The sequence below is a fragment of the Chenopodium album genome, chromosome 11 (genome assembly GCF_948465745.1).
Source record: "Chenopodium album chromosome 11, dcCheAlbu1.1, whole genome shotgun sequence".
Taxonomy (NCBI): domain Eukaryota; kingdom Viridiplantae; phylum Streptophyta; class Magnoliopsida; order Caryophyllales; family Amaranthaceae; genus Chenopodium; species Chenopodium album.
In genome coordinates this window covers 15,689,068-15,713,757 of record NC_137844.1, presented here as the reverse complement: position 1 = coordinate 15,713,757, position 24,690 = coordinate 15,689,068, and the positions used below count along the sequence as shown (strand labels likewise).

The 24,690-nt window shown below is 35.5% G+C and overlaps 1 protein-coding gene across 1 annotated transcript; it reads left to right on the top strand.

The window, feature by feature from the left end:
* The first annotated feature begins 11,774 nt into the window (after nt 1-11,774).
* LOC145566369 (protein FAR-RED IMPAIRED RESPONSE 1-like) lies at nt 11,775-13,082 on the top strand. Its single transcript, XM_081625810.1, has 2 exons — nt 11,775-12,261; nt 12,817-13,082. The coding sequence occupies exons 1-2, from the start codon at nt 11,775-11,777 to the stop codon at nt 13,080-13,082; spliced, it is 753 nt and encodes a 250-aa protein (XP_081481936.1).
* The last annotated feature ends 11,608 nt before the right edge of the window (nt 13,083-24,690 follow it).

Genomic DNA, 24,690 nt, shown 5'->3' with positions numbered 1-24,690 from the left:
ATTCTATTTGCCACTTATAGTGTCCAGAGGGTGGGATTACTTGTACAAATCATGTGAGTGTGGTAGGTGCTTTTGTTTATTTTTATAAAGAGTTGCTGGGTACTTCAGTTGATAGACAACAACAGCTGCTTTGTAGGCCATTTTGCAGGATTGATGTTTGGCAAGCCCTTAAGGATATTAATGATGATAAAGCACCAGGTCCTGATGGGTTTTCGAGCAAGTTCTATAAAAGTGCTTGGACTATAGTGGGAGAGGAAGTTGGTGATGAGATACTCGATTTCTTCTCTTCTAAGAAGATGTTGAGACAAATTAAATGCACCACTCTGACCCTGGTTCCTAAGTTGGATCAAGCTACAAAGGTTACTCAATATAGACCAATTGCTTGCTGTAATGTTGAAAGGAATAGTGTCATTCGAACAAGTGTATTATTCCGATAGGGGGTTCGAAATTATTAGAAAGCTAATTTTTCAGTGAGGTCAAGTGATCGGAATGCCTGGGTGGAGGCCACTTCTGATCAGTAATATTAGTTATTAATATTACAGCTTAATCTTGACTGAATCCTTCGGGTCACACCCAAGCAACTAACGAGCCGAAGCGACGAATTAATTAATAAGTCGACCGAGTAATTAATATTTAGACGTCAGAAATTCGAGCTTGGAGTGTCAAAACCGAGCGTCGGAAGTCGAGTCGAAAATAGTAAAAGACGAGACGTGAAAATAATAATAAATCAACAATGACCAAAATACCCCTAGCATCGGAAAAACCGAGTGCTAGGGGCGCGGCAAATGCTAGCAGCCTGCACCAAGTGCGGGGCTAGGCTAGCATACCGCAGCTAGCAGCTCGCACTAGTGTGCGTGGCTGTGCTAGCATACGGTAGCTAGCAGCCCGCACACTTGGTGCGTGGCTTTCTAGGCCGTGGCAGCTAGCAGCCCACGGTTTTGGGCGCAAGTGAGGTGGGTCGAAGCCTCACAACCGCACCATGGCAGCCCACAAGGCAACCATGGGTGCCCAAGTGAGCTGCCATGTGGCCGAACTCAATTGGAGGAATAGAAAGGGAGGTGGCTGGTTATGGGAGCTAGAGTGGGGGGCAAGTTTGGTCCCCCCCTCCTCCAAATGGTCCTCACCTACTCTTCCTTATGAGCTTGCCACTTGTTGATTTATTACTAGTTTGATTATTAATTTTATTTTAGCTTTAAAATAAAATGAGAAAATCAAATTCTCCTACATTGATGGGAGAGCTTTTCATAATCTTGCATTTCCCTATAAATACCCAACTTGGGGTATTGGTAAAAAACTTGAGTAAGAGTTGGAAAAGGCATCACTAGTAGTGAAAACCTTTGAACTCAAGAGTTGAAAAAGGCATCACCATTGTGGAAACCTTTGAACTCAATTACTCGGGTTTTTCGGTCGGGCCTTGCTAACTCCAAGGCATTGGACCTAGTCGGTGTTCGAGTTGTGGTGGACTTCCGTTGGAGGTCGTCGTATTTTCGAGGTTAGCTTTTGAAGTAAGATCCCCTCGAGGTCCGGCGAAGCACGCATCAAAGGTATAATTATTATCTTAATCTTGTCATTAAGTTAATTATGTTTATGGTTTTATTTATTGCGAGTGCAGTCTTGTTTTTGGGTTTGTTTCCGCGGTGAGTCAGACTCACCAAACCCCAACAGTGGTATCGGAGCCTCGCTCGTTTATTTTTAAAATCATATTATTTTTCAAGGTGTTTTTATGGCTTAATTTTTCTGATTTTAAGTTGCTAATTAGATTAGTAGCTCGGTTTATTAATTTTAATCTCATATTAGAGCTGACTTCAGCTCCCGAACCCAGATTTCGACCCAAAAATAGTGAATTTTGGGTGGAAAAGGCGTCCTGGAAATGGTTTTTCCCTTTCAAGACTCGGTTTTTAGCCAAAAAACAACCAGAAATGCACTTTTCAAGGGATTTTTCGTTTTGACGAAATTTTTTAAGTCTTTCTAACCTTGAAAATTAATTGCATATTTATGGTGGTTATGTAATTGGTTCAATCCTTATTTTATATGCAATTTTAAACCTCTTTAGGCATGATTACTTGGTAGTAATTTGTGTTTGAAAGCTTGGTTTTATTTTTAACATAATTGCAAATTAATTGCATTAAGTGTGAAATTGTTGTTGTTTGAGGCTTCTAAGTACTAAAGATTCAATCTTTAATTATGTTAAGTGATTGAAACTTTGAGTTACTAAATTCCATGAATTTTTATTGAACTTTGTTGATTTAATCATTTCTAAGTTGATTGGAATCATAAAGTTTGAAACTTGTGATAGAAAATTGTTTATCTTCATATTGGAAGATATAATTTTTCAAGGATTCACAAGTATTAAAGTTGGAATCTTTATTGAACTCATGTTCATTTTTCCAACTCTCTTTTATTTTGTCAAAATCTCAAGATTAATTTAAATTGATTAAATTAATAGTGAGTAATTGCCCTCTTATTTTGTTGCACCAAGTTTAACCAATTTTATTAAAGAATGGTTCTTGGAATAATTTTTGGTTTTATGCACTTGGATGAATTTATTTAAGTTGGACTTGTTATATTTTCATTTTTCCTCAAAATTAATTGATTCTAAAATCAATTTAGAATTGATTAATTATGTCACAATAAATTGGGATTTTTCCCGAGGCATGAGCACCAAAATCAAGGCCGAAGAAGCCCCGAGCTAGCTCTCGGCCAGCCGGACTGCTCACGCAGCCATGGGCTGCCGAGGCTGCTCGGGTGCCTCGACTTGGTGCTGCTGTGTGTGGGGAGGAGCTGCTGTGTGCACACCTTAGCGCACCATGGCAGCCAAGGCTGCCACAAGGTGCGGCAACAACTAGCTGCTGTGCGCGCATCGTGTGTGCGGCCTCGTGGCTTGCCATGGGTAAGCCGTGTATGGTGCTTGCATCGTGCTTGCATTGAGCTTGCATTGAATATGCTTTGAGTGCGTAGCTTGGTACATAATTAAGGGTAATATGCGTAGACATTGCTTGCGAAGTAATGTGGTGCAATGAGCTCGTGCAACATGGCCATAATGGGCCACGAATTGGTGTGTGAAAGTTCGCTGATGTGGGTGATGTAACGCCTAGCGACATCGTGTCCCACTCCCACGTTCCTTGAGCATCATTCGGTTGTGCGAGTTGTGAGCACTCCAAGTCTTAGTGCTAGGCACTTAGATATGTTGGGCTACGTAATTTTTTTTGCTTGATTTGTCGTTTTAATTATTTTAATAAATTTTGGAGGCTAGGCCTCAGTTTTTTAAGCGGCATTTGCAAAAATTTTATTTTGGCAAAAAATTGGGTTTTACCGGCTTAATTAATTGGATTAATTAAGTTGGATGCGGAATTAAGTGGGAGCTTCAAATATTAATTGCGCTTATTTACATAATCGGTTAAAACAACTTTGACTAGTTTTAATTAGGCGTGTTAATTGGATTAACCACCTAGATTAGTTACTAGTTATCGTGTGTTTATGCATTGTTGCTTGTTTTATCGTTGTAAAATGCATGGGCCATTCACAAATAGTGAATGGATGAATGAAATGTATATTCTCTCACAGGTTCAATAAAATGGCAACTAGTGGGGCCCGATTAGGATAGAAAATATGGACTGCGATCCGTGATGTATTTTTGTAAATCTAAATACAGTTTGCGTACCGTTGAGTATTTTTGTACCTTAATATTTAGAATAGTCTTTATCGTAGATACTAGTAGTTGCATAATTTTGGTCAAGTCTTGAAGACGGAGGTTCTTGGAAGACAAAGCCATGAAGTTGCAAAAGAAGACCTTTTGAAGACTTGAAGAATTCAAGGGGTCATGCTAGTTGCCAATATGCATCAAATGCTTATGCTTTACATATTTATGATCATTTATATATGAATTATATGTTAGATGCATGTTTAGGATTTCGAATGTTGTGATGATTAATTAAGTTCACTTAAATCAACCAACATAGAAACCCTAGGTCCCTAAAATATTGAGTGAAATTGCCATTCCAAAACAACACTTATCGACCTATTGAGAGTAGTGATGGGCTACGCCAAAGAGAGGCATCACTACTACTCCTTAGACTCATAAGGCATACCGGGTATGCAAGTTGGTTTTGGTTGTACTCAACGATATGAGTGATGGAGTCCTAACATGTCGTGGCAAAGTGAATAAATTTTTGAGAGAGCATTAGATGCGACGATTTATTCAACCAAGAGTGGCTTGGAGCCATTAGCTAAGCGTTGCTTACCTTGGGAGATTGAGTGCTAAGACAAGCCAAAGCATGCTTAGCCACTCTTTGTTTCCTTGGATCTTGGAATCGACTTATTTTCACAAAATAAGGACAATTTTATTTGTAAATAAGACGTTAAATAAGTTTGAAATATGCGTGAATTAAATTCAATCTTATTTAAGTATCATGAATGGTTTTTCATTAAAATTCTTTCAAATTGTAGAATCATGTCTTCAACTATCGACAACAATCTAATATTCCCAGATCTTCCCGAGAAGTTACCATTTAGCTTGAATTTGGTGAACTTCAAGGAATGGGAGGAAGAACTTCGTATGACCCTGCGCAATTGCTACCCAGAGCATATCTTGGATACACCCATCCCGAGTTTCTACTCAAAAGGGGTTATGAGCGATGAAGCTCATGAGGAGTGGAGTTATGATTGCAAGAGAGTCTCGTGACTCATGGCAAACTCCATTCCAAAACAGTGGAAGAAGAAATTCTCCAACTACCTTCCGGATGTACTCCTCAAGGCTCTAGAAGATGTTGTCAATCTGAGGGTCACAAAGAGCGACAGGGGCAACTATGATGGACTTGTGGAAGAAGTGAATAGGTCACTGTCTAACATGAGGATCAAGCCACCGCAAGATGGTTGTCTCAGCAAAGAGAGGCAAGAAGTATAGGCTAGGGTCTATAGTGCAAGACTTAGACCCGGGATGCCGCTTCAAGCCCATGTGCAAAAGATGACAAGGTTATTTAACCATCTGGAACTGATTTGTAGGCCGGTGGAGGATGAGAAAGCGGCTCATATTCTTTTAAGTTCACTCCACTCGGGGTACATTGCAATTAAGATGCAACTTACCAACAATCGGGACAAACTATCCTACAAGGAAGTTGTCCAAGAGCTCCAGAAAACCTATTCTTACAAGGCGGCTAAGTTTGCTCTTAGGTTCAAGAAGAAGGAGTTCAAGAACAAGGATAAGATGCGCTGCTTCTATTGTAGCAAGCAAGGTCACTACAAAGGAGAACGTAGCGAGTATCTGGAAGATGAGGCAAGAGGAAAAGGAGCCTCAATCTCAGGTATCATCTTGACACTTGAATACAAGCAATTTATAAGGTATTAGATACCGGAAAATTGACTCACTCTATGCTCCTATTTCAGGAACAAAGTGAGCGGCGCTTTTCAAGTGGACATAAGTACACAAGTGGAAGATGAAGATAATCTATCCAAAGAAAGCTTGTATTCTCATGTGTTTTGTCTAAATTCTAAAACTTGTTGAGTTTTATCTACCATACTTTGATCTCATGATGTTAGACGTCATTTTAACTTTGCTCACAAGAATTTTGTTTCATGTCTTGTTTATATTTATGAAAATGACAATTTTGTGTGTTTAGACAAAATTGTTTATAATGATACCATAAGAGCTAAGACCATGGAGTCAAATCAAACTTACTTGTGGCATTTTTGTCTTGGCCACATTAACATCAAACGCATCAAGAAGCTTCTACAAGAAGGCGTTCTTGACTCTTTTGATTTAGAATCTTTTGAGAATTGCGAAGGATGTTTATTAGGCAAGATGATAAAACAGCCATTCTCCAAGTTGGGAGAAAGAGCAGGTGACTTATTGGGTCTAATACATACCAATGTATGTGGACCAATGAGCTCCGCCACAAGAAATGGACATCGATATTTCATCACCTTCACAGACGACTATAGTAGATATGGCTATGTCTGCCTCATGTTGCATAAATCTGAATCATTTGACAAGTTTAAAGAATTTCAGAGTGAAGTGGAAAATCAGCTTGGCAAGAAAATCAAAGCCCTTCAATCAGATCGAGGTGGTGAATACTTGAGCCAAGAATTCGATGACCATCTGAAAGATCATGGCATACTTTCAGAACTGACACCTCCGGGAACTCCACAATGGAACGGAGTATCCGAACGGAGAAATCGAACCTTGTTAGACTTGGTACGATCAACCATGGGTCTTAGTGATCTACCTATCTCTTTCTGGGGACATGCACTTTTAACTGCGGCACTAACACTAAATTGATTTCTGACAAACTTCTTCCCAAATCTGATAAGGTTTACTTTGTGGGCTACCCAAAAGAAACCAAAGGGTATTACTTCTACAACAAATCGGAGAACAAAGTGTTTGTTGCTCGCGATGGTGTCTTTTTGGAGAAGGAGCACCTTTCCAAAATGACAAGTGGGAGGAAAATCGAACTCGACGAAGTTCGTGAAGATGAGCAACAAAATCAGAATGACAGTCAAAGTGCTCAAATAACATCTGTTGACGAAGGTCAAAGTGATCAAAATATGCAAAGTCGAACCGACAATGCAAATGCTCAGTCCATTACCCTACGTAGGTCTCAGAGGCCGAGATCTCAACCTGATAGATTTCTTGGTTTAGTATTAACCGAGAATCAGGACATCCTGATCATGGATGGAGATGAACCGGCAACCTACAAGCAAGCGATGGCAAGCACCGACTCTGCTAAATGGCAAGAGGCCATGAGATCTGAAATGGATTCCATGTTTGAAAATCAAGTCTGGGACTTGGTTGACTTACCCGAAGGTTACACACCTATCGGATGTAAGTGGATTTTCAAGTTGAAAACTAACATAGATGGAAATGTATTCATTTACAAAGCTAGATTGGTAGCAAAAGGTTATAGACAAGTTTATGGTATTGATTACGATGAAACCTTTTCTCCAGTCGTAATGCTTAAATTTGTTCGGATCCTCCTAGCGATTGCTGCATATTACAACTATGAAATATGACAGATGGATGTCAAAACCGCCTTCCTAAATGGTATTTTGGAAGAAACTGTGTACATGACACAACCTGAAGGTTTTGTTGACCAAAACAATGCTGGAAAGGTATGCAAGCTTAAGAAGTCCATTTATGGATTAAAGCAAGCAAGCAGAAGTTGGAATCTGCGATTGGATGAAGCCATCAGTAAGTTTGGTTTTATCAAGAATCCAGATGAGTATTGTGTTTACAAGAAGGTTAGTGGGAGTGACATTGCCTTCCTAGTCTTATATGTCGATGACATATTGCTCATTGGAAACAACATTTCGTTATTAGAGTCTGTAAAGGCTTGGCTCGGAAAATGTTTTTCAATGAAAGACTTGGGAGAGGCTTAGTACATACTAGGCATCAAGATCTATAGGGATAGATCGAAAAGGATTATAGGATTGAGTCAAAGTACTTATATTGATAAGGTACTAGCTCGTTTCCAAATGGAAGGGGCCAAGAGAGGTCACCTACCCATGTCTCATGGCATAACCCTAAGCAAGAAGCAGTGTCCTAAGACACCTGATGAGCGAGAAAGGATGAATCAGATTCCATATGCTTCGCTAATTGGATTGATCATGTATGCCATGATATGTACTAGGCCAGATGTATCGTATGCCTTGAGCGCTACGAGCCGATACCAATCAGACCTAGGAAAGGCGCATTGGACTGCGACCAAGAGTATCATAAAGTACCTGAAAAGGAACAAGGATAAATTCCTGGTCTATGGTGGCAGAGATGAATTAGTTGTTGAGGGTTATACCGATGCAAGCTTCTAGACAGACAGAGACGACTTCAAGTCACAATCTGGGTGCATATTCTGTCTCAATGGAGGAGCGTTTAGTTGGAAGAGTGCTAAGCAAAGCACAACTGCAGATTCTACAACTGAAGCTGAATACTTAGCAGCATCTGAGGTAGCTAAGGAGGCAGTTTGGATTCGCAAGTTCATTGGTGAACTTGGTGTTGTACCCTCCATCAAGGGTCCAATAGACCTCTATTGTGATAACAATGGAGCTATTGCTCAGGCCAGAGATCCAAGAGAACATTAGAAGGTCAAACATGTCAAGCGGCGGTTTCACATGATTCGAGAATGGAAATCAGAAGGTGAAATCAGAATTTGTAAAGTTGGAACGGATGACAATGTAGCCGATCCACTGACTAAACCTTTGCCTCAAGTGAAGCACAACAAGCACGTTGAGGCAATGGGAATCAGGCACATCGGAGATTGGCTTTGATTTCCTTATTTTTAGTGTTTTAATTAATTTTGGACAATTTTAATGTAAAGCACTATGATGAACCATTCGGTTTTGGAGTAATTAAAATTTTCATGCGATTTAAATCACTCCGTTGACTATTTAATTGTGGTTTAGAATTAAATAATGAGTCCATTCGATTCTTGGAATATTCAAAATAGGGTATCAAGACCAGTCTTGGTAAGGAAACACCTATTAAGTGAACAATGAATATTATAATCGAAAATTATCCCTAATCGAGGTCATTTAAACGATGGACGATTAATGACCATTTGAGATTAGTGTGTAGTTTGATTTACACAGGTATTGGTTTAGAACCATACTGGATCGACCTATGAGAATACTTTAAGAGATTAAAAATTGTCATAAGTATACTTCTCATTATTGCTATCGGAACCTTTTTCCTCGACCATGAGTATTGTGAGCTTTCTTTTTTGAGTACTAGTCCGCTTTGATGATTGTCAAACGTCTGCCGTAATAGGGGATTATAACGACATCACTCAGGCTTCTAGGTCCTCTCAGTAAGAGAAGCTACATTAAAAGAAAAACCCCATGCCTCCTTTTGGAAACATCAATAAAACATCCAACGACCACTGGCGCGACTCCGTGACCGTAGCTAGTATGAGATCTCATCTAACTCCTAGTTTTTGAAAAGTATTTGAAATAAGAGACTCATAGATCAGACGACCTCTAGAAAAGTGCACGGCTGGTATCCCGTGTACCACAACCCCTGGTTGTCATTACTCCAGATGTGCACAAATCCAGAGTTTTATTGCTCATCCATCTTGCACTTTACGTGATTTACGAGTTTAGACTTGGTGATGACTCATATGTAAACAATACAATCAATCCAATATCAATTCAATCAAGTAAAGCAAGTTCCCAATTTCAATTCTTGGTTTACTAGTGACAAGCAATATTTATTATTGATTCCTTTAACTACCTCGGTGTATAAACACCTTGAGTGCATAAGGCACCCCAAAACCTGAACCTCGTCTTATGAGACTTAAAATCTTCCTTTACTCGTTCTATCTCAATAATCATGAACGAGTAATAAATAAATCATTTCAACAAAGCACATACCTTTGCCTCTAAGCGCATCTTGCATAATTAATGCATAAATAGTACTTGCAGTGTAGAATAGTGCACAACATACGGAAATCACAATGTATAACCAAACAATTTAGCACAATCTTCTCTATACATGATACTAAATTCTCGATACATCCCTAAACATGTATCTAAAGGCAAGGTTTCATAACTCGTACGTACCTTGTATAAACGATTCGATTGACCACTTTAGGAACTAGAAGTCGCCTTCTACAAAGTCCTCTCCTAAACCAAATGACAAGAATTTAATCAACACCCAAGCAAACAAATTTACAGCAATACCAAACTACTTTAAAACCTCTTAAACCATCAAAATAATGCCTTTAAATTACACCCAATAGTCAAAGTTGATAATTCAATAGTTCACTATAAGTTTAAATGTTAGAATCATAAAAATATAGCTTATAACATAAAATTCCAGCAACTTTACAGTAAGTAAATAATCTGAAAAATTTAGTTTAGGTATATAAAACAACCTTATAAACATACTTACTTGAAATAATCATTATATAGTAGGTTAGTATGTTAAAAACCCAAAATTATACCAATTCAATGCAATTAGAGGCTTCAAAATAATAAGTATAAAATCTGAAAATTTATTCTTGAGGTTAGACTTTAAAGTTCAAGGCTTTTTATCATAAAATACCCACAACATTATTTTATGAGATTAGAAGCATAAAAAATATGAAATTAACACAACTTGATCATAAAAATTGAAACTTTAATAATCTGAAATTTTATATATAATCAAAATAATTATACTTTAACGTAATCTAAACATAGTATGATTAGGTAAATTGATTAGCACGTTTTCAAGCCCTAAAAACATGAAAAATCAATACTTAAACCCTTATTTTCTTAATTAAACGAATCTGAAATTTTGTATTGTAAATAAAACATATTAAAATTCATAAATTTATAATCTTTTATAACCCATGTATATATCAAACCATAATAATAATAATTTAGAATCAAAATTAAACAAAGATTGAAACTTTAAATCAATTTAATAAAATAGAAAGAAGTAAAGAAAAGGGAGGAAGAAGAGATGCGAACTGCAGTGGTGGCTGGGCAGCAGCGCGGCGGTGGCGCGGTGGTCAATGGCGGTGGTCTGCGGTGGTGCAGCAGCAGTTCGAATTTTTTCTTTGTTGTGAAACCGTGAAAGAGGAGGAAGAGAGGTGAGGGAAAGTAAGGGTTTTTGGGGTTTTATGTTTTGTAAGGGTATGGGCTTAACTTTCCTAATCCAAGTAGGAGTAGGATTGTTGTTTGGGCTTGAGTAACATTTAAATATTGGGCTATTAACTAAAAGAGACTTATAATTTAAATTAAAAACTTAGCAATTTTAGCTTACTAATAACGAAAATCTTATTATTTTTACATCAAAATAATTCATACCATAAAATCGAAGTAAAAATATTTGTATAAGTAATAAATAAATATATTATAGTTAAGTTGAAAATATGGGGGATTACAAACATAATCTGGGAATTTTTTTTTGCTTGGTTAGATTTGTTAAGTAATTAATTAATTTGGGGACAAGAGGCATAATTTGATATGTATAATATTGTGATAAATATGACAGGTTGGGATCATGGGGACCCCGGTTAATGATGTCTTAGGGTCTATTGTGTTTGTGGATGGTCCAAATGAAGCAACTCCGGGTCGGTGTGTTGTGGAGTGTGATGAAGGGGATAATGAAGACTTACCGGACCATCCAGAATTGGGTATGGTGTTTAATACTTGGGAGGATGCCGATAAATTCTTTAGGAAATATGGGAAACAAAGGGGATTTGGTGTATTCCGGGCAGCTGGGATTTATAAGATTGAGAATGGTAAAACAGACAAGAATAAGAGGAGGAGCTACATTTGGCAGTGTGAATGTGCTAGTAAGCCAGACTTACGAAGAAGGGTAAATGGGAAAAGGGTCTATGGTGGTGGTTTAGCATTGGATCTAAACAAGAGGAAGACTAAGAAGTGTGGTTGTCCTGTGGAAATGAGGGCTGCTTGTAAACCTGATGGTTCTTGGGAAGTGCGAAAGGCAATCATAGAACATAAATATCATTATCCAACTCCCTGAAAGTCTCGATATATATATCTATGTATCGACAGGATGAACTTACAACTGCGTTTAGGAGGAAGTTATTCAATGACTGTAGTGCTGGTACTCAGGTTACTCAAGTTCACCGTAGTTTAGCAAAGGAGCGGGGTGGGGTAGAGAACATGGCCTTATGGAGAGGGACTTGAGGAATGTATTGGCTCGTGAGAAGAAGTTGAAGTTAATTGGTGGTGATGCTAATGCCATGCTTGCCTATTTTGACAAGATGTGTTCGGATAATCAGAATTTTTTCCATAAGTACTGATTAGATGAAGAGGGTCGGTTAACAGATGTGATGTGGGTGGATGCTCGTAGTAGGGTAGCGTATCAAGAGTTTGGGGATGTTGTGTGTTTTGACTCTACATATTTTACCAATGAATATGCTCTACCTTTTTCCAACTTTGTGGGTGTAAATCATCAGAGACAGACTATTGTTTTAGGATGTTCTCTAGTATCCCATGAGAACACCAAAACTTTTGAGTGGTTGTTTACCAATTGGCTTGATTGCATGGGTGGAAAAGAACCTGGTGGTTTCTTGACAGATCAATGTGCAGCAATGAGGAAAGCTTTGAGGATTGTTATGCCCAATTCTAAACATAGGTGGTGCTTGTGGCATATTGTCAATAAGTTTGGTAACAAGCTCGGAAGCTATGCGAACTATGAGGAATTTCATGATGTCTTGCTCAATGTTATATATGACAGTTTGAGCGAAGATGAGTTTGAGCTGAATTGGACATTAACAATGGAGTCTTATGGTCTCGGATCAGATGAGTGGCTTTCAGGTGATCTTAATTCCTCAACTCTTTTACTAATGATATGTTAAAAGTGATGGTTATTATGTGGGTGTTATGAGTAGCAGTAAGCAATTAATTTGAATGTAGTAAATGTTAAACCAGAAATAGTAGAATAATGTTTAGGGACAAGTAAAATTTATGCTATTTATATAAAAATTGATATTTACTTAGCTTGAAATAAACCTACCCCTAGCCAGAGAAAGAGACTAATAGAAAGGGGGTGTACCTTCAGACCTTGAGTTCCCCACTTGTTAGAACATCAAAGTTGTATAATGCCATTTATAACTTATACCATCCTGTTGAGCAGATATAAGTGTAAACATAAGGTATTTCATTTATCGGAAAATTTTGTTTTGAAGAAAATATTAGTGGACTCGGTATAAAGTTAAGGTGTCATAATATTGATTGTCAATTTGGTGAATGTTTTATGATTAGACAATAATGGTGAACTTGTGCCTTATTATGTTTTTGTTTTTGTCATAGGTATGTATGAAGAGAGGCATATGTGGATCCCTGCCTAAATGAAACACCTATTTTGGGCAGGGATGAAAACCACTCAGCGTTCAGAAAGCATTAATAGCTTCTTTGACAAGTACGTGAAGAGGGACACGCGTTTGTACCAATTTGCGGAGAGGTATTGTGATGCCATGGAAAACAGGTCCAATGCGGAGAAAGAAGCTGATGCGAACAGTGCAATGAGATTGAGGCATGTCATCACTTATTTTCCATTTGAGAAAGCCTTTCAAAAGTGTACACTGATGCAAAATTCGTCGAAGTACAGGAGCAATGCACCAGGCTTATGTACTTGAGCGTTGTTGGGAAAAGGGAGGTGTCTAACAATGTTGTTGAACATTTGTTCAAGATAGGGTTTGGTTCTACGATAAACAACTGAAAAAGGAAATTCCCATGGACAGGAAGAGAGTGTACACTATAACATTCAACTCCGAAACAAGTGACGCATCATAAGAATGCAAGCTTTTCGAATGTCATGGAATCATGTGTAGGCATTAGTTTAAGGTGTTTGACGATAATGGGGGTTAAAGAAGTCCCTTCAAAATATATATTGAGGCGGTGGCGTAAAGATGTCCATAGGCGTCACACACGGGTGAAGGTGGCATACCATGATCCCACGAAAACGGATGAAGTTAAGAGGTATGATAGAATAATGGTGCAGTTTGAGAGTGTTTGTCTTAAGTCAGCAAGTCGTCCAGAGTATGTTAAAATGGCATTGAAGCTATATGCAAGCTGGAAAAATCCTTGGATGTTGCCATCCAAAAGGAAAGTGTTAATAATGTAGCCATCCTAAAGGAAAGTGTTAATGATGCAGCCATCCTAAAGGAAAGTGATAAGGGTGTTGCCATTGAAAAGGAAAGTGTTTGTAGTGAAGCTGCCACTATGGAATCTTCCCCTTCGGTGAATATGGATTTGGAAGGGGAAGGGGTGGGTACAATGCGACCCTCTGATTTTGCGGGATTGTGTCTGAATAGTTCTGATTTGGGGTTGGATGATATATCTATTGACCCCTGAGTTAACACTCCAACTCAAGCTGTAGTTGTTGCAAATAATGATTGTCATAATTTAGGGTCTTCTGTGAATGAGAACCTCACTCCAGATGCATTAGTGCAAAAGCCATTGTCTGTTCGCGAACCAATCTCTCAGAAAAAACCACGTAGAATGAGGGCTAAGCGTTTCCTTTCATTCGCTGAGAAATGTGCCAAGAAATCATTGTCCACACGTAGTGTGCCAAATAATGGGGTATATGCCTAAACTTTTTTGTTTATGTTCTGATAATTTAATTTTATTTTTTTGTTTTTGTTTTGTTCATTTCTTTATTTTTTCGGTTTTTATTAGGATAAATATATTTTTTTTGTTAAGAATCTATTTAATGTTTACTATATTTTATTTGTTTATCTGTTGATATATTTCATTTTTTTTTGTTTATTTGTTGATTTTTTTTTTTTTATTTTTTATTTTGTTTATCTTTTGATAACTCAGGTTGAGCCTCAATGTAACGCTCCTAAGCCAAAAAAAAGAGGAAGGAAGGCCAAAGATCAGGAACCCGCAACTGTTATTCCTGTATGTCATTCAGAGATGCAGTATTGTAATATTAAGTTGATTTGTGAAATATTAAGTTGTTTTATATCATTGGTTTTCTCATGCTGAAGGTTGTTTTACTCATCACAAGGGCATATTCAGGCTTCGCATGGAGCAGTTCCGACAATGTGGCTCGGTGGAATAGGGTATGGCCTTGCATATGGTGAAGTTGGGTACTTTACGAGGTCTATTCAGTCTTGTCTAGACTGGGTTGCCCGAGATGTTTTGCCGTTCACTTCAGGAAGCTTTATTAGTGGGCCGTCGTACAATAACTAAAAGTCGTGTTAGGAATAATTGACTGCATTTATTTGGGCATGGCAGTGATGTTAATATCGTCCCCTTTATATCGTGACTATGATATGTATATCATGGGGGATGTATTAGAAAGTAATGCCGAAACAGAGGGCTTTGATCTTTTTACTTTGTATGAAAACACTTACCAAAGTGTGTTTTTTGTACTAATATAAATTACTAGTATTATTATGACATGCCCACACAACTTATCACACATAATCTTTAAATACATAATACATAATAACATAATTACATCTCTAATTACATAACCGTTAAATACATAAGCTAAAGCTAGGAGCTTCATGAAGCTGTAATACTTGTTCACTAAGTGTAGAGATAAACTAAGCTAGGAGCTTCATCAAGGTGACACTGACCACCACTGAAAGGAGTACGCATAGTAAGATTAATTTAAAATTGCTGATGGTTTTTGTAACAGGGGTCTTTCCTTTTTTATTTAAGTTCTGTATTTCCCTTGAAAGTCGATCATTTTCAAGATCCATACATTCCAGTTTAGCTTTTATGAGGCAAACTTCAGTAGTTAACTTGTGTTTTTCGGAAATAAGGACGTTCGTGACGTCCCTTTGCCAATCCACTACCTCCTCGTCCACCCATTCAAAAAAATCACAGCCCCTCTCTCCTGTTTCGAAATTGTAGAACTTGCAAGAAAGAAATTTCCTTCCTGGGTTGTCGTGAGTCCAACTCGTCCTCTTCGCTGCAGGCAATCCACATTCGCATCGCTTACAAACTCTTGACATGTTTATGGAAAAAGGAGAATGAATATTTTGAGGAGCTGAATATTATTATTTGGGCAAAATATAAAGGGGTGACGATTGTGAATTTTTTTAGATGGGGTGATATGATTTCGACTGTTGGTAGTGCAAATAAGTCATATTCGTTCTGTTTAAATTTAAACGAATACAGTTATTTTAATAAATATACAGTTATTTGATAAAAAATTCAGCTATTATTTGATAACAATTACAGTCATTTACTCATAAGGTTCAACGAATTTGTAATTATTTTTTAATATGTAATTAATATTAAACATACAGCTGTTATGTATTGCATTTATAACTTAAACGAACAACTCATAGAAAATGAAATATATACAATACAAACTTGAAAAATATTGCATTGCATTTAATACATGTAGCATTCCAAAACAACAATACATAAAGCATTGGAAATATACATAGTAATATAGCAATAATCCAAAATAATCTAAAATAATATAGATTCCCAATCCAAAATTTTATAGTTAATGCTTCATAGTTAAATTCGGGCTAAAGTTTTCCTTATAAAGATCTTCTTATGTAGGCTATATACCACCATATTATATATACTTGCAATCTTTAACCTAATTTATATATATTTGCAATTTTTAACCTATCTTTCATATAAATTTTTTTACTTAACTGTATTTCCAACAAACTTGTCCCCATAACTTTAACACTTAAAATATTAAACTTGGACTCTTTATAAAGTTGGACCCTTTTTAATCTTAGATTTTGTTACTACAATAACCACCTTAAATTTCAATTTAAACTTGACTCCATAATACGTAAATTTTCCTAATTATAATTATAATTTTATCATAATATTTTCCTAATTATAATTTTTATCCTTTTTTCCTTAATATTACCAAGGAAGCTACTCAATTTTGCTGTAGGAAGTGATGGAATCAGCGCATTTGAAATCCTTCTTTCTCGATATGAGCATAAAGGTACGCTCCATCCGTAATTCCCGCTTCTCCCACAGTCAACTTATCATCCAAGTCGACACCGTTAAGCCATAGCCTTACTCATTGCGGATCAACCCGGTGATCACTCCCCCAACGAACATAAACGTTCTCAAGCGGAGTAGAATATCAAGCTCTAAATTGGAAAGTGTTCTGACGTTCGAATAAATCGAAAATATGGAAATAAAGTAATTCCTTTGTAGTGACTCCTACTGGGTTCACTAATACTGGTTCTCCATCCTGTGAACAAGTGTAACTTTTTTTATTTGGAATTAAAGAGTATAATTTACATAGTATTGTAAAGGGTTAAATATACTTACAGTGTTATATGCTAGGACAATCCCATCCTTGCAAAAATCCCTTTGGTACGGTGTCTCGGTAGGCGTAATAAGTTGGCCCCTGTTGTAGAACCTTAGGTCAGCTGGCTGAACATCAACCCTCTTAGCGTAATGCAGAAATAACGAGTTGAAGGTCTCATCAACGCTAACCATGTATTTGTGGCCAAAGTCATCGACACCACCTCCCTTAATATGCATGTCACACTGTGCTAGCAGTGGTAATCCAACCAACACAATACTATCCCCGGTTTTATCAGTGTGACCAGATGATGAAGATGAAGACATACCTTTTTTATGATGAATGAAACCAGTAGGATTTTTATGAATTTGTATTTATATTGAAAGAGTATGAAGTATGAAAGTTCTAATCCCTTTAACTTTGTAGTAGGGAAAGCAATACTTTTGCTATATTTTATAATAACTGTTACATCAAATTTTTTATAGCATTTAATTCGTGTATTACAAAGTTTAAAGTGTTAATGAAGTTCCTTGAGGATTGTTATTCTTGTTTACTTACATTAAATGAAAACTTTTAGGAAAATAAAAATACAAGAACATTGTTTACTAATATTTTAAACCAAACTACTACTATTTTTGCATTTTACTTGTTCATTGTTATTCTCATTTACGTACATTAAATGAGAAGTTTTAGAAAAAAACGTAACTGCTGTTACTATTGTTTATTAAGCATAATCACTTGATTATTAATATATATATGTATACAAATATTTATAATGACAGCTTTGATTAAACCTCAACAATTGCAGATATTGTTCTACTAAAACTGTTATTCAGATGTTACATACAGTTATTAATAAAAACATACTATAAAAAGGACAAAAATACTGTTACTAAGACTTGAACTACTCCATATCAAACGGCGTTAAACGTTATTAAGCACGTGTTCAAATTAACTTCTTAGACAGACAGTTATTAATAAAATAATGATTGAATGTAAATTGAAATTAACAGTATATTGATAAATAAACAAATTGTTTCTAAACAAGGAACTACAACCACTTTAGTTCGCAACAATTTAGTGCATTTGAGGTTTCTCTGGGAAAACCTACGATCTTAAGCTAGTGTAATCTTGAGGATCGGCGAATTTGTTATTCCCGTCATCATCTATAAAGAAAGAAAACTACACTCCATTATAATATATAACCCAATAACTTAGGTGTGGATATTTTAGTATAATCTTGAGGATCGACGAATAGGTTCTTCCGGTGATCATCTACAAAGAAAGAAAACCACACTCCATTATGATGTATAACCTAATAACTTAGGTGTGGCTAATTGCAATTGCAACTTGTTAGGAAGATGTACTACTTAGAATTATCTTACTTTTTTTTTAAAGTATTTAGGTGCGTATAGTAGCACTAATTTCAAATTGATCATTGTGTTGTATATGTGCGTTTAAATGTGCATTTATGTATAATGAAACAAGATAGATATTAAAGATACAGTTATTATGTTTCTAAAAAAGATTATATTTTTTTTAATATAGTTATTATGAAATTAGTATTGTTGAGTTTAAATTGAGCATTATGTTTAGGAAAACTAGGTTAAATAACCCGTTTAATTTTATTATTTTACAATACTCTTAAATTATAAAACTACTCAGATTTTCACCCATTTCAAAATGTTGCTGGATTATGTTATGTGGACCCAATGCTAGTATCGTTTAGCACAACACAATTAACAAACCATGTCTTCACTCCACCCCAGTCAACCATTTTAGCACAAGACATTTAAAGAAAACAACAGAAAGAAAACAATTAAAGAAACCAAGAGCTTGCCAGTACTTCTGATCATCTTGTTCATGTCACCACAACGATAACAATTAATGAAACCTCATTGTTCAGGGGTTTATTTATGAATTTTCCTTCTATATATGAATAAAGAAAGTACCGCATAAACATACCATTATTAAACGAATGAAACATTTATATTATCTTTTTGTGCTGTTGTTTAGTACGTTTGCAGTACATTATATAAATAATAATATTTGCAGCATATTATATATTCAATACTGTTATTTATAATAATAATATAGTTATAATATGTAATGTTGTGTATTATTGTAGAATGTACTGTTATTTAGATTGATATTGTCTATTTTGTGTATATAGTATAATACCTTTATACAACTTATTAAATTATATATACTGTTATTAATAATTATATTATCTTAAATTCTATATACATACTACTATCCACAATGTTTAAATGTTAAAATGTACTTTGTTGTTTGTTTAAATATAGTACTATCCCTTTCCTTTAAATATGACCGAATACTTCCTTGATTTTTACACCTTCCAGCTCTGAAAACATCATGGACTCATCATCTTCTTCGTTGCTTATGTTCTTGTCAATAATCCAGTCATTCAACCCCACCTTCTACAACTTCCTAGACCCACCCTTTCGCTGTCGTAGGGACCATGAACCTGAAGTTGAGGTGGGTACCTTGCAGGAAAAGGTAGCCAATGTCGCTGCCCCTATATGCAGGTTGTTGTCCTACGTCACTATGAAACGGCGAAACCGTTCTTTGATGTTCTCTCATCAACTAGCAACACTTAGCCACAACTATTTCGTTTTTCAAGGTTTGCAATTCCATCCATATTTTCCCGATCTTAGCCCTTTCAAGTTTACCAAGCCTTTGCAATTTCATAAGGAGGCTTATTGCTTGATGTACTACATGCTGGACTTGGATATAATCTGTTTTTCAGTCAACTTAGGGGAGATGTGTCGTTATTTTTGGTTATGTACCCATTTTCCGGTCAGATACCGGTACCTTACTAGGTTGTTGTATTTGTTTATGGACATTGATCAATGGATCGCCGCCATGGACGATCTCATTAATACCCATGGGCATGAGTCTTGGACGTTGTTAGTTCTTTGAAGGGAGTTCTCCTGTGAGATTGTCATAGGCATCACGGTGAGTTCAGTGGAATGGATTAAGTTTGGTCCAGTTGATTTTGTGGATGTATTCATGGAAAACCAAGAGGAGTACAATCAGTTCAAGGATGTCATATGTACTAAGAATGGAGTCAACATCGGTGACCACCCGGAATTGGTCAACCGCCCAGCATATAGTGAAGAAGGCTATCCTCTAGTGTACAAGGAGAACATGCTTAATGCTATTCTGACCTATGCCGAAAAGGTTTGCAGATGGTTTGCCCGGAGGGTCCTCAGCCTTCGATGTTGAAGGAGATTCAAGTGATGATGATGATGACTTCTAATAAAGCAGGATGCTTAGTTTACTAAGTTCAAGTTTATCAGATAGTTTCTTATGTTGTTATTTTAAAATTGTGTTATTAATGTTATAATGTTTAGTATTCTGTAATTAATGTTATCATGTTGTTATTTTAGTATTCTGTTTAGTATGTAGTAAATCATAATTAGTTATGGTATGTTTTATGTTTGTGTTAAACTTTGTCCTCATAATGACTTACTTTTAACATATGTTACAATTAATTATGTTTAATTTGGTTATTTTTGTGCCAATTATTTGATTATTAAAACCACTTAAAACAAACAACTAAAAATTTGGCTTCACAAAAGAATTCTCTTCTACATTAAAGGGAAAATATGTATTTTAATTTAGAAGGGGAACTTAAAGTAGTCAAATGTAGGGGTGAAAGTTCAGATTTCGATTTGGATTATACACCAAACCGAAAAAATTCGGTTTTAGATTTTTCAATCCAAATCCAAACCGAATAGAACTTTAGTCCAATCCAAACCGAACAGAATTCTCAACCCAGAAACCGAATCCAATCCATAAACCGAAATATGTTTGTACTACTTTTGTAGATCTGTGATTTTTTATTAAAATTATTGCAATTTCATACGAACTTAATTACAAATTACAAATTAACTTAACAAGGCATAAATTTACCCTTATACAGTCTCACATTTAATAATTACAAGCAAATTACATCTAACAACCATGAATTTAGATAAAATTTCAGACCCAGCAACCCATTACCCAGAAAAATAAAATACATTCTAAACAAAATAAAAAGATTAAATTATAAATTATAGCATAAATAATTAAAATCAACAACTTTGAAGCATTTCACCTACTGTTTCTTCAAAAACATTCTTGAAAAAAACCCTTGACGGCAACGAGGTGGTTGTCGTGGCTGGCTTCGAGAAAGTTCCGGTTGAAAAAGAAATTGAAGAAAAAAATGGGCTAAACTTGTAAGATGTATAAAGAGGATTAATAGTTGATAAATTTGAGCGTTGGAAAAGGGGAAAACAAAAGGATCTAAGAGTAGGAGGAGAGAGAAATAAACTAAGAAAGGGGAATGAAAGAGGTGGAGTGAAAGAGAGGAGAGAGAAAGGTAATTAGGCTATTTTAGCTTATATATTACGTAGTATAAAGGTCAATAGGGAGGCTGGCTAAGGGATGAACTGTGCTTATGCTCTTTTGGGCCGAAATTCGGTTTCTTATTCGTTTTTCGGTTTTTAATAACCCAAAACCGAATCCAATCCATAATCCATATTTTGAAATTTTTTCAATCCAAACCGAACCAAATTATAAAATAATCCAAACCGAATTGCTTATTCAGTTCGGTTTTCGGTTTAGTTCGGTTTTTATCCAAATTACTTTCACCCCTAGTCAAATGTCAGCTAGTCAGTGTGTCAAATCCAAGTCAAATTAAAGCTACCCTATGGATTCTTAGGTCGTTAGAAATACATGACCTCACAATAAAATGTGAATATATTATCACATACTGTTATTATATTATATATTACAGTTAAATTGGTAATAAATACTGTTATAGTAACTTATTCTTTTATGTCATAAAAGTCTTAATACTTCATAATACTTCATAATACTAAAATTACATTTTTAAAACATAAGATCTTAACTACATTAAGCTGTAATACTTTAAGACGTCTACAACATTAATAGATTAAAGACGATATTAAGCTTGTCGCGATTTGTCTTCTTTTTTAGGCTGCTCGTTTTCATGTTTTAACTTCCCCACTTTAATCCCGGCCCACATTTGCATCAGTAACTTTCACCGCACGCAATAACCTGTAAGAAATAAACCATCGGGGAAAAAGTTATTTTGTTTAGACCATTAGCTAAAAAAATCGTTAACAACAAAATAAACATGCACCTGTGGCACTTGGTTGTGTCCCTGGTCAGCCATTTTTGGAGGACTTATGAGGCTATTTTGGATTCTCCTCGCTCCCCTTTTATAAACACGTTCCACCAAATAAGTATTAAAATAACTAACTATTACTTTAATTATGTTGATAATTATTATAAACCGTAATATAATTCTGTTATTATTAAATTGATATACAGCTATTAAAATTCTATATATATAGTTATCAACACTATACATATTACTAACACGTGAAAGGATAAGACGTATATGACTTAGAGAAATATTTTTTAAAATGTGAAGGGATGCATGATCTGGTGATTAGACGTTTATGACCTAAAAGAATAAGCTCGTGGCAACATGTGAAGAGATGCATGTACTAAATATGTGTTATTATTCAATCAACAATACAAAAGTAGTTATAAACTGCATTTGAAAAGTAAATCAACAATACAAGAGTAGTTATAAACTGCATTTAAAAAGTAAATAACAGTATGTATTAACATTTGTCCTTATCACGTACTGGTGATTTAGATGTTTATGACATAAAGGAATAACCATGGTGAAAAATGACTTTGGTTTTATTGTTTGAACAATGTAAATTCATCACTTACTCCCTTCTCATACCTATCACAATTTCTAGGCAAAAATAAGTTCGAAATGCATCACCCACTGTGAAGTAATTGATTTTATTTTGGATGCTGGGATCAATACCGGTGAAGTTACCGAAATATATGGTGAAAGTGGAGTTGGCAAAACACAAATATGTTTACAGTTGTTGTTGACGTGTATGTTGAAGCCTCGGGATGGTGGGCTTTATGGATCTTCAGTTTACATACAAGCATATTCAGTGTTCCCAGCCAACAGACTAAACCAACTAAGTACATATTTGGTTAAGAGTAAGTTAGATGATGAAGATCCACTTAGTTTGGTACTAGTGAAAAAAGTAGATAACCCGGATCACATTTTTTGATCTTAAATCAAGTATAGCTGATGTTGTTGAACTTGCATGAAGGTTGTAGGCACACGAGGGTTGTGGTCCTTGATTCAATAGACTATTTATTCAGACAAGAACACGACATCACATCCAGAGGCTTTAATGAGTGGAAAAGGGTGTTACTAGCTGTAGCCAAAAAAATTAACGACATTGCTAAGACTTACAACATTGCCTTCATTGTGGTGAACGAGGTTACCGGTGTGTTTGATTCACCGACTGCTTCGGGTGGGTCCTTCCAAACTTTTACATCTGGCCGAGAAGTTAAGGCATCGCTGGGGAAAGCATGGGAAGACATGATTTCAAATAAAATGTTCATTTCAAACCAATACAATACAAGTACTAAATCATGGTACCGTGAGTGGATGGTGGTGAAGACCACAAACCCTAACCTAGTAGGCCGTCGTTGTCCATTCCGTATCACAACTTTGGGATTAGTAAGCTATTATTGAGTTTAATAAATTCATCTTAAGTAAGCTGTGTTAAGTAGTTAAGTAGTTTTGTATGTAACTAGTTTAGTATTTAAGTAGTTGAATTATTGTCTTTAGTATTTAAGTAGTTGAATTGTTGTCTTTAGTATTTAAGTAGTTGAATTATTGTCTTTAGTAGTTAAGTAGTTATGTTGTAATTATTAATTAATTTTTTTGCTTAAATATATGTTCTAATTATTAATTATATTTGATTTAAACTCCACTTAAACATAAATTAATTAGAAATGTCAAATGGACCTTGGGGTACGCCACTGACAAAGATTAAAATCCTTGGGATAAAGTGCAACATGTCAACTCAATCATATTGTATAAAGTCTTCAATATTTTATATATTAAAACCGTCGGTTAAAGATCATATTGCCGTTATAATACTTATATATTCAGCCTATAAAATATTGAATACAGTCTTCTATATTTTATGTACTGTTATTTATTTACTAAACTGTAGTATTTTAAACAAGTCAACTCAAAAGTTCTCTACTTAAAGAATAAACAATAGTATTTTAAACAGGTCAAATCAAAAGTTGTATTTACTAGTAAATACTGTTATTATGTTATCAAGTGCTATTATATTATAAAGAAAACTACTATTATATTTGCAAAACAAAGTAGTATTTTAAACAGGTCAAATCAAAAGTACTCTATAACTTATTTTTTCTTTTAATACAGTTATTATGTTCATAAGTTTTATTATATTTTTATAAAAACTACCATTATGTTTTAAAGTATTGTTATATCTGCAAATCAAGGCAAATTTGCCAATTACTACCACGTATTAATGCCTCTTTGGCAATTACCACCGCAAATTAAAAATCTTGTGAATTACTACCGTAAAAAATTTTAAAAATTTTATTTTACTACCAGACTCCACTTTAGGTCAATTATGACGTCATTTATTCCCTTAACCCATATTTAAATCTTAATTAAGCATTTAAACGACCCTAAAAAAAATCCCCCAATTCATGGTTCCCTAGCAAACTAACCTAACTAAAACCCCCCTCTTTCCTTTCTTTCTCTCTCATTGATCTTCCTCCTTCACCATTGCTAAAGTCCCTTCAAGCTTCTTACTCCAAAATTAACACTAATTATTCCTCCCATCTATCCTCCAATTGCTCCACAAAAATGTGTAATTCGCCTCAAACAATTTCGTTTTCGAATTCTAGGTTTTTCGAATTTTAGGGTTTTTGCAATTTAGGGTTTATGGATTATGATTTTGTTGATTAACATAGGCCTTTTGTATTTTTCTTTGAATTAAGCTATCGATTAAACATAGTATGTTATTTGACAAGTTTGATAGGATAGAAATGCAAGTGTGAAGACTTTAATTATGAAGTCTTAGCTTGGA

Bases quoted from the DNA above. Each gene is read 5' to 3' on its own strand.
- LOC145566369 (XM_081625810.1), top strand. From the start codon at position 11,775: ATGTGGGTGGATGCTCGTAGTAGGGTAGCGTATCAAGAGTTTGGGGAT. The intron at 12,262-12,816 runs GTGATCTTAATT...TATTTTGGGCAG, and splicing joins ATCAGATGAGTGGCTTTCAG to GGATGAAAACCACTCAGCGT.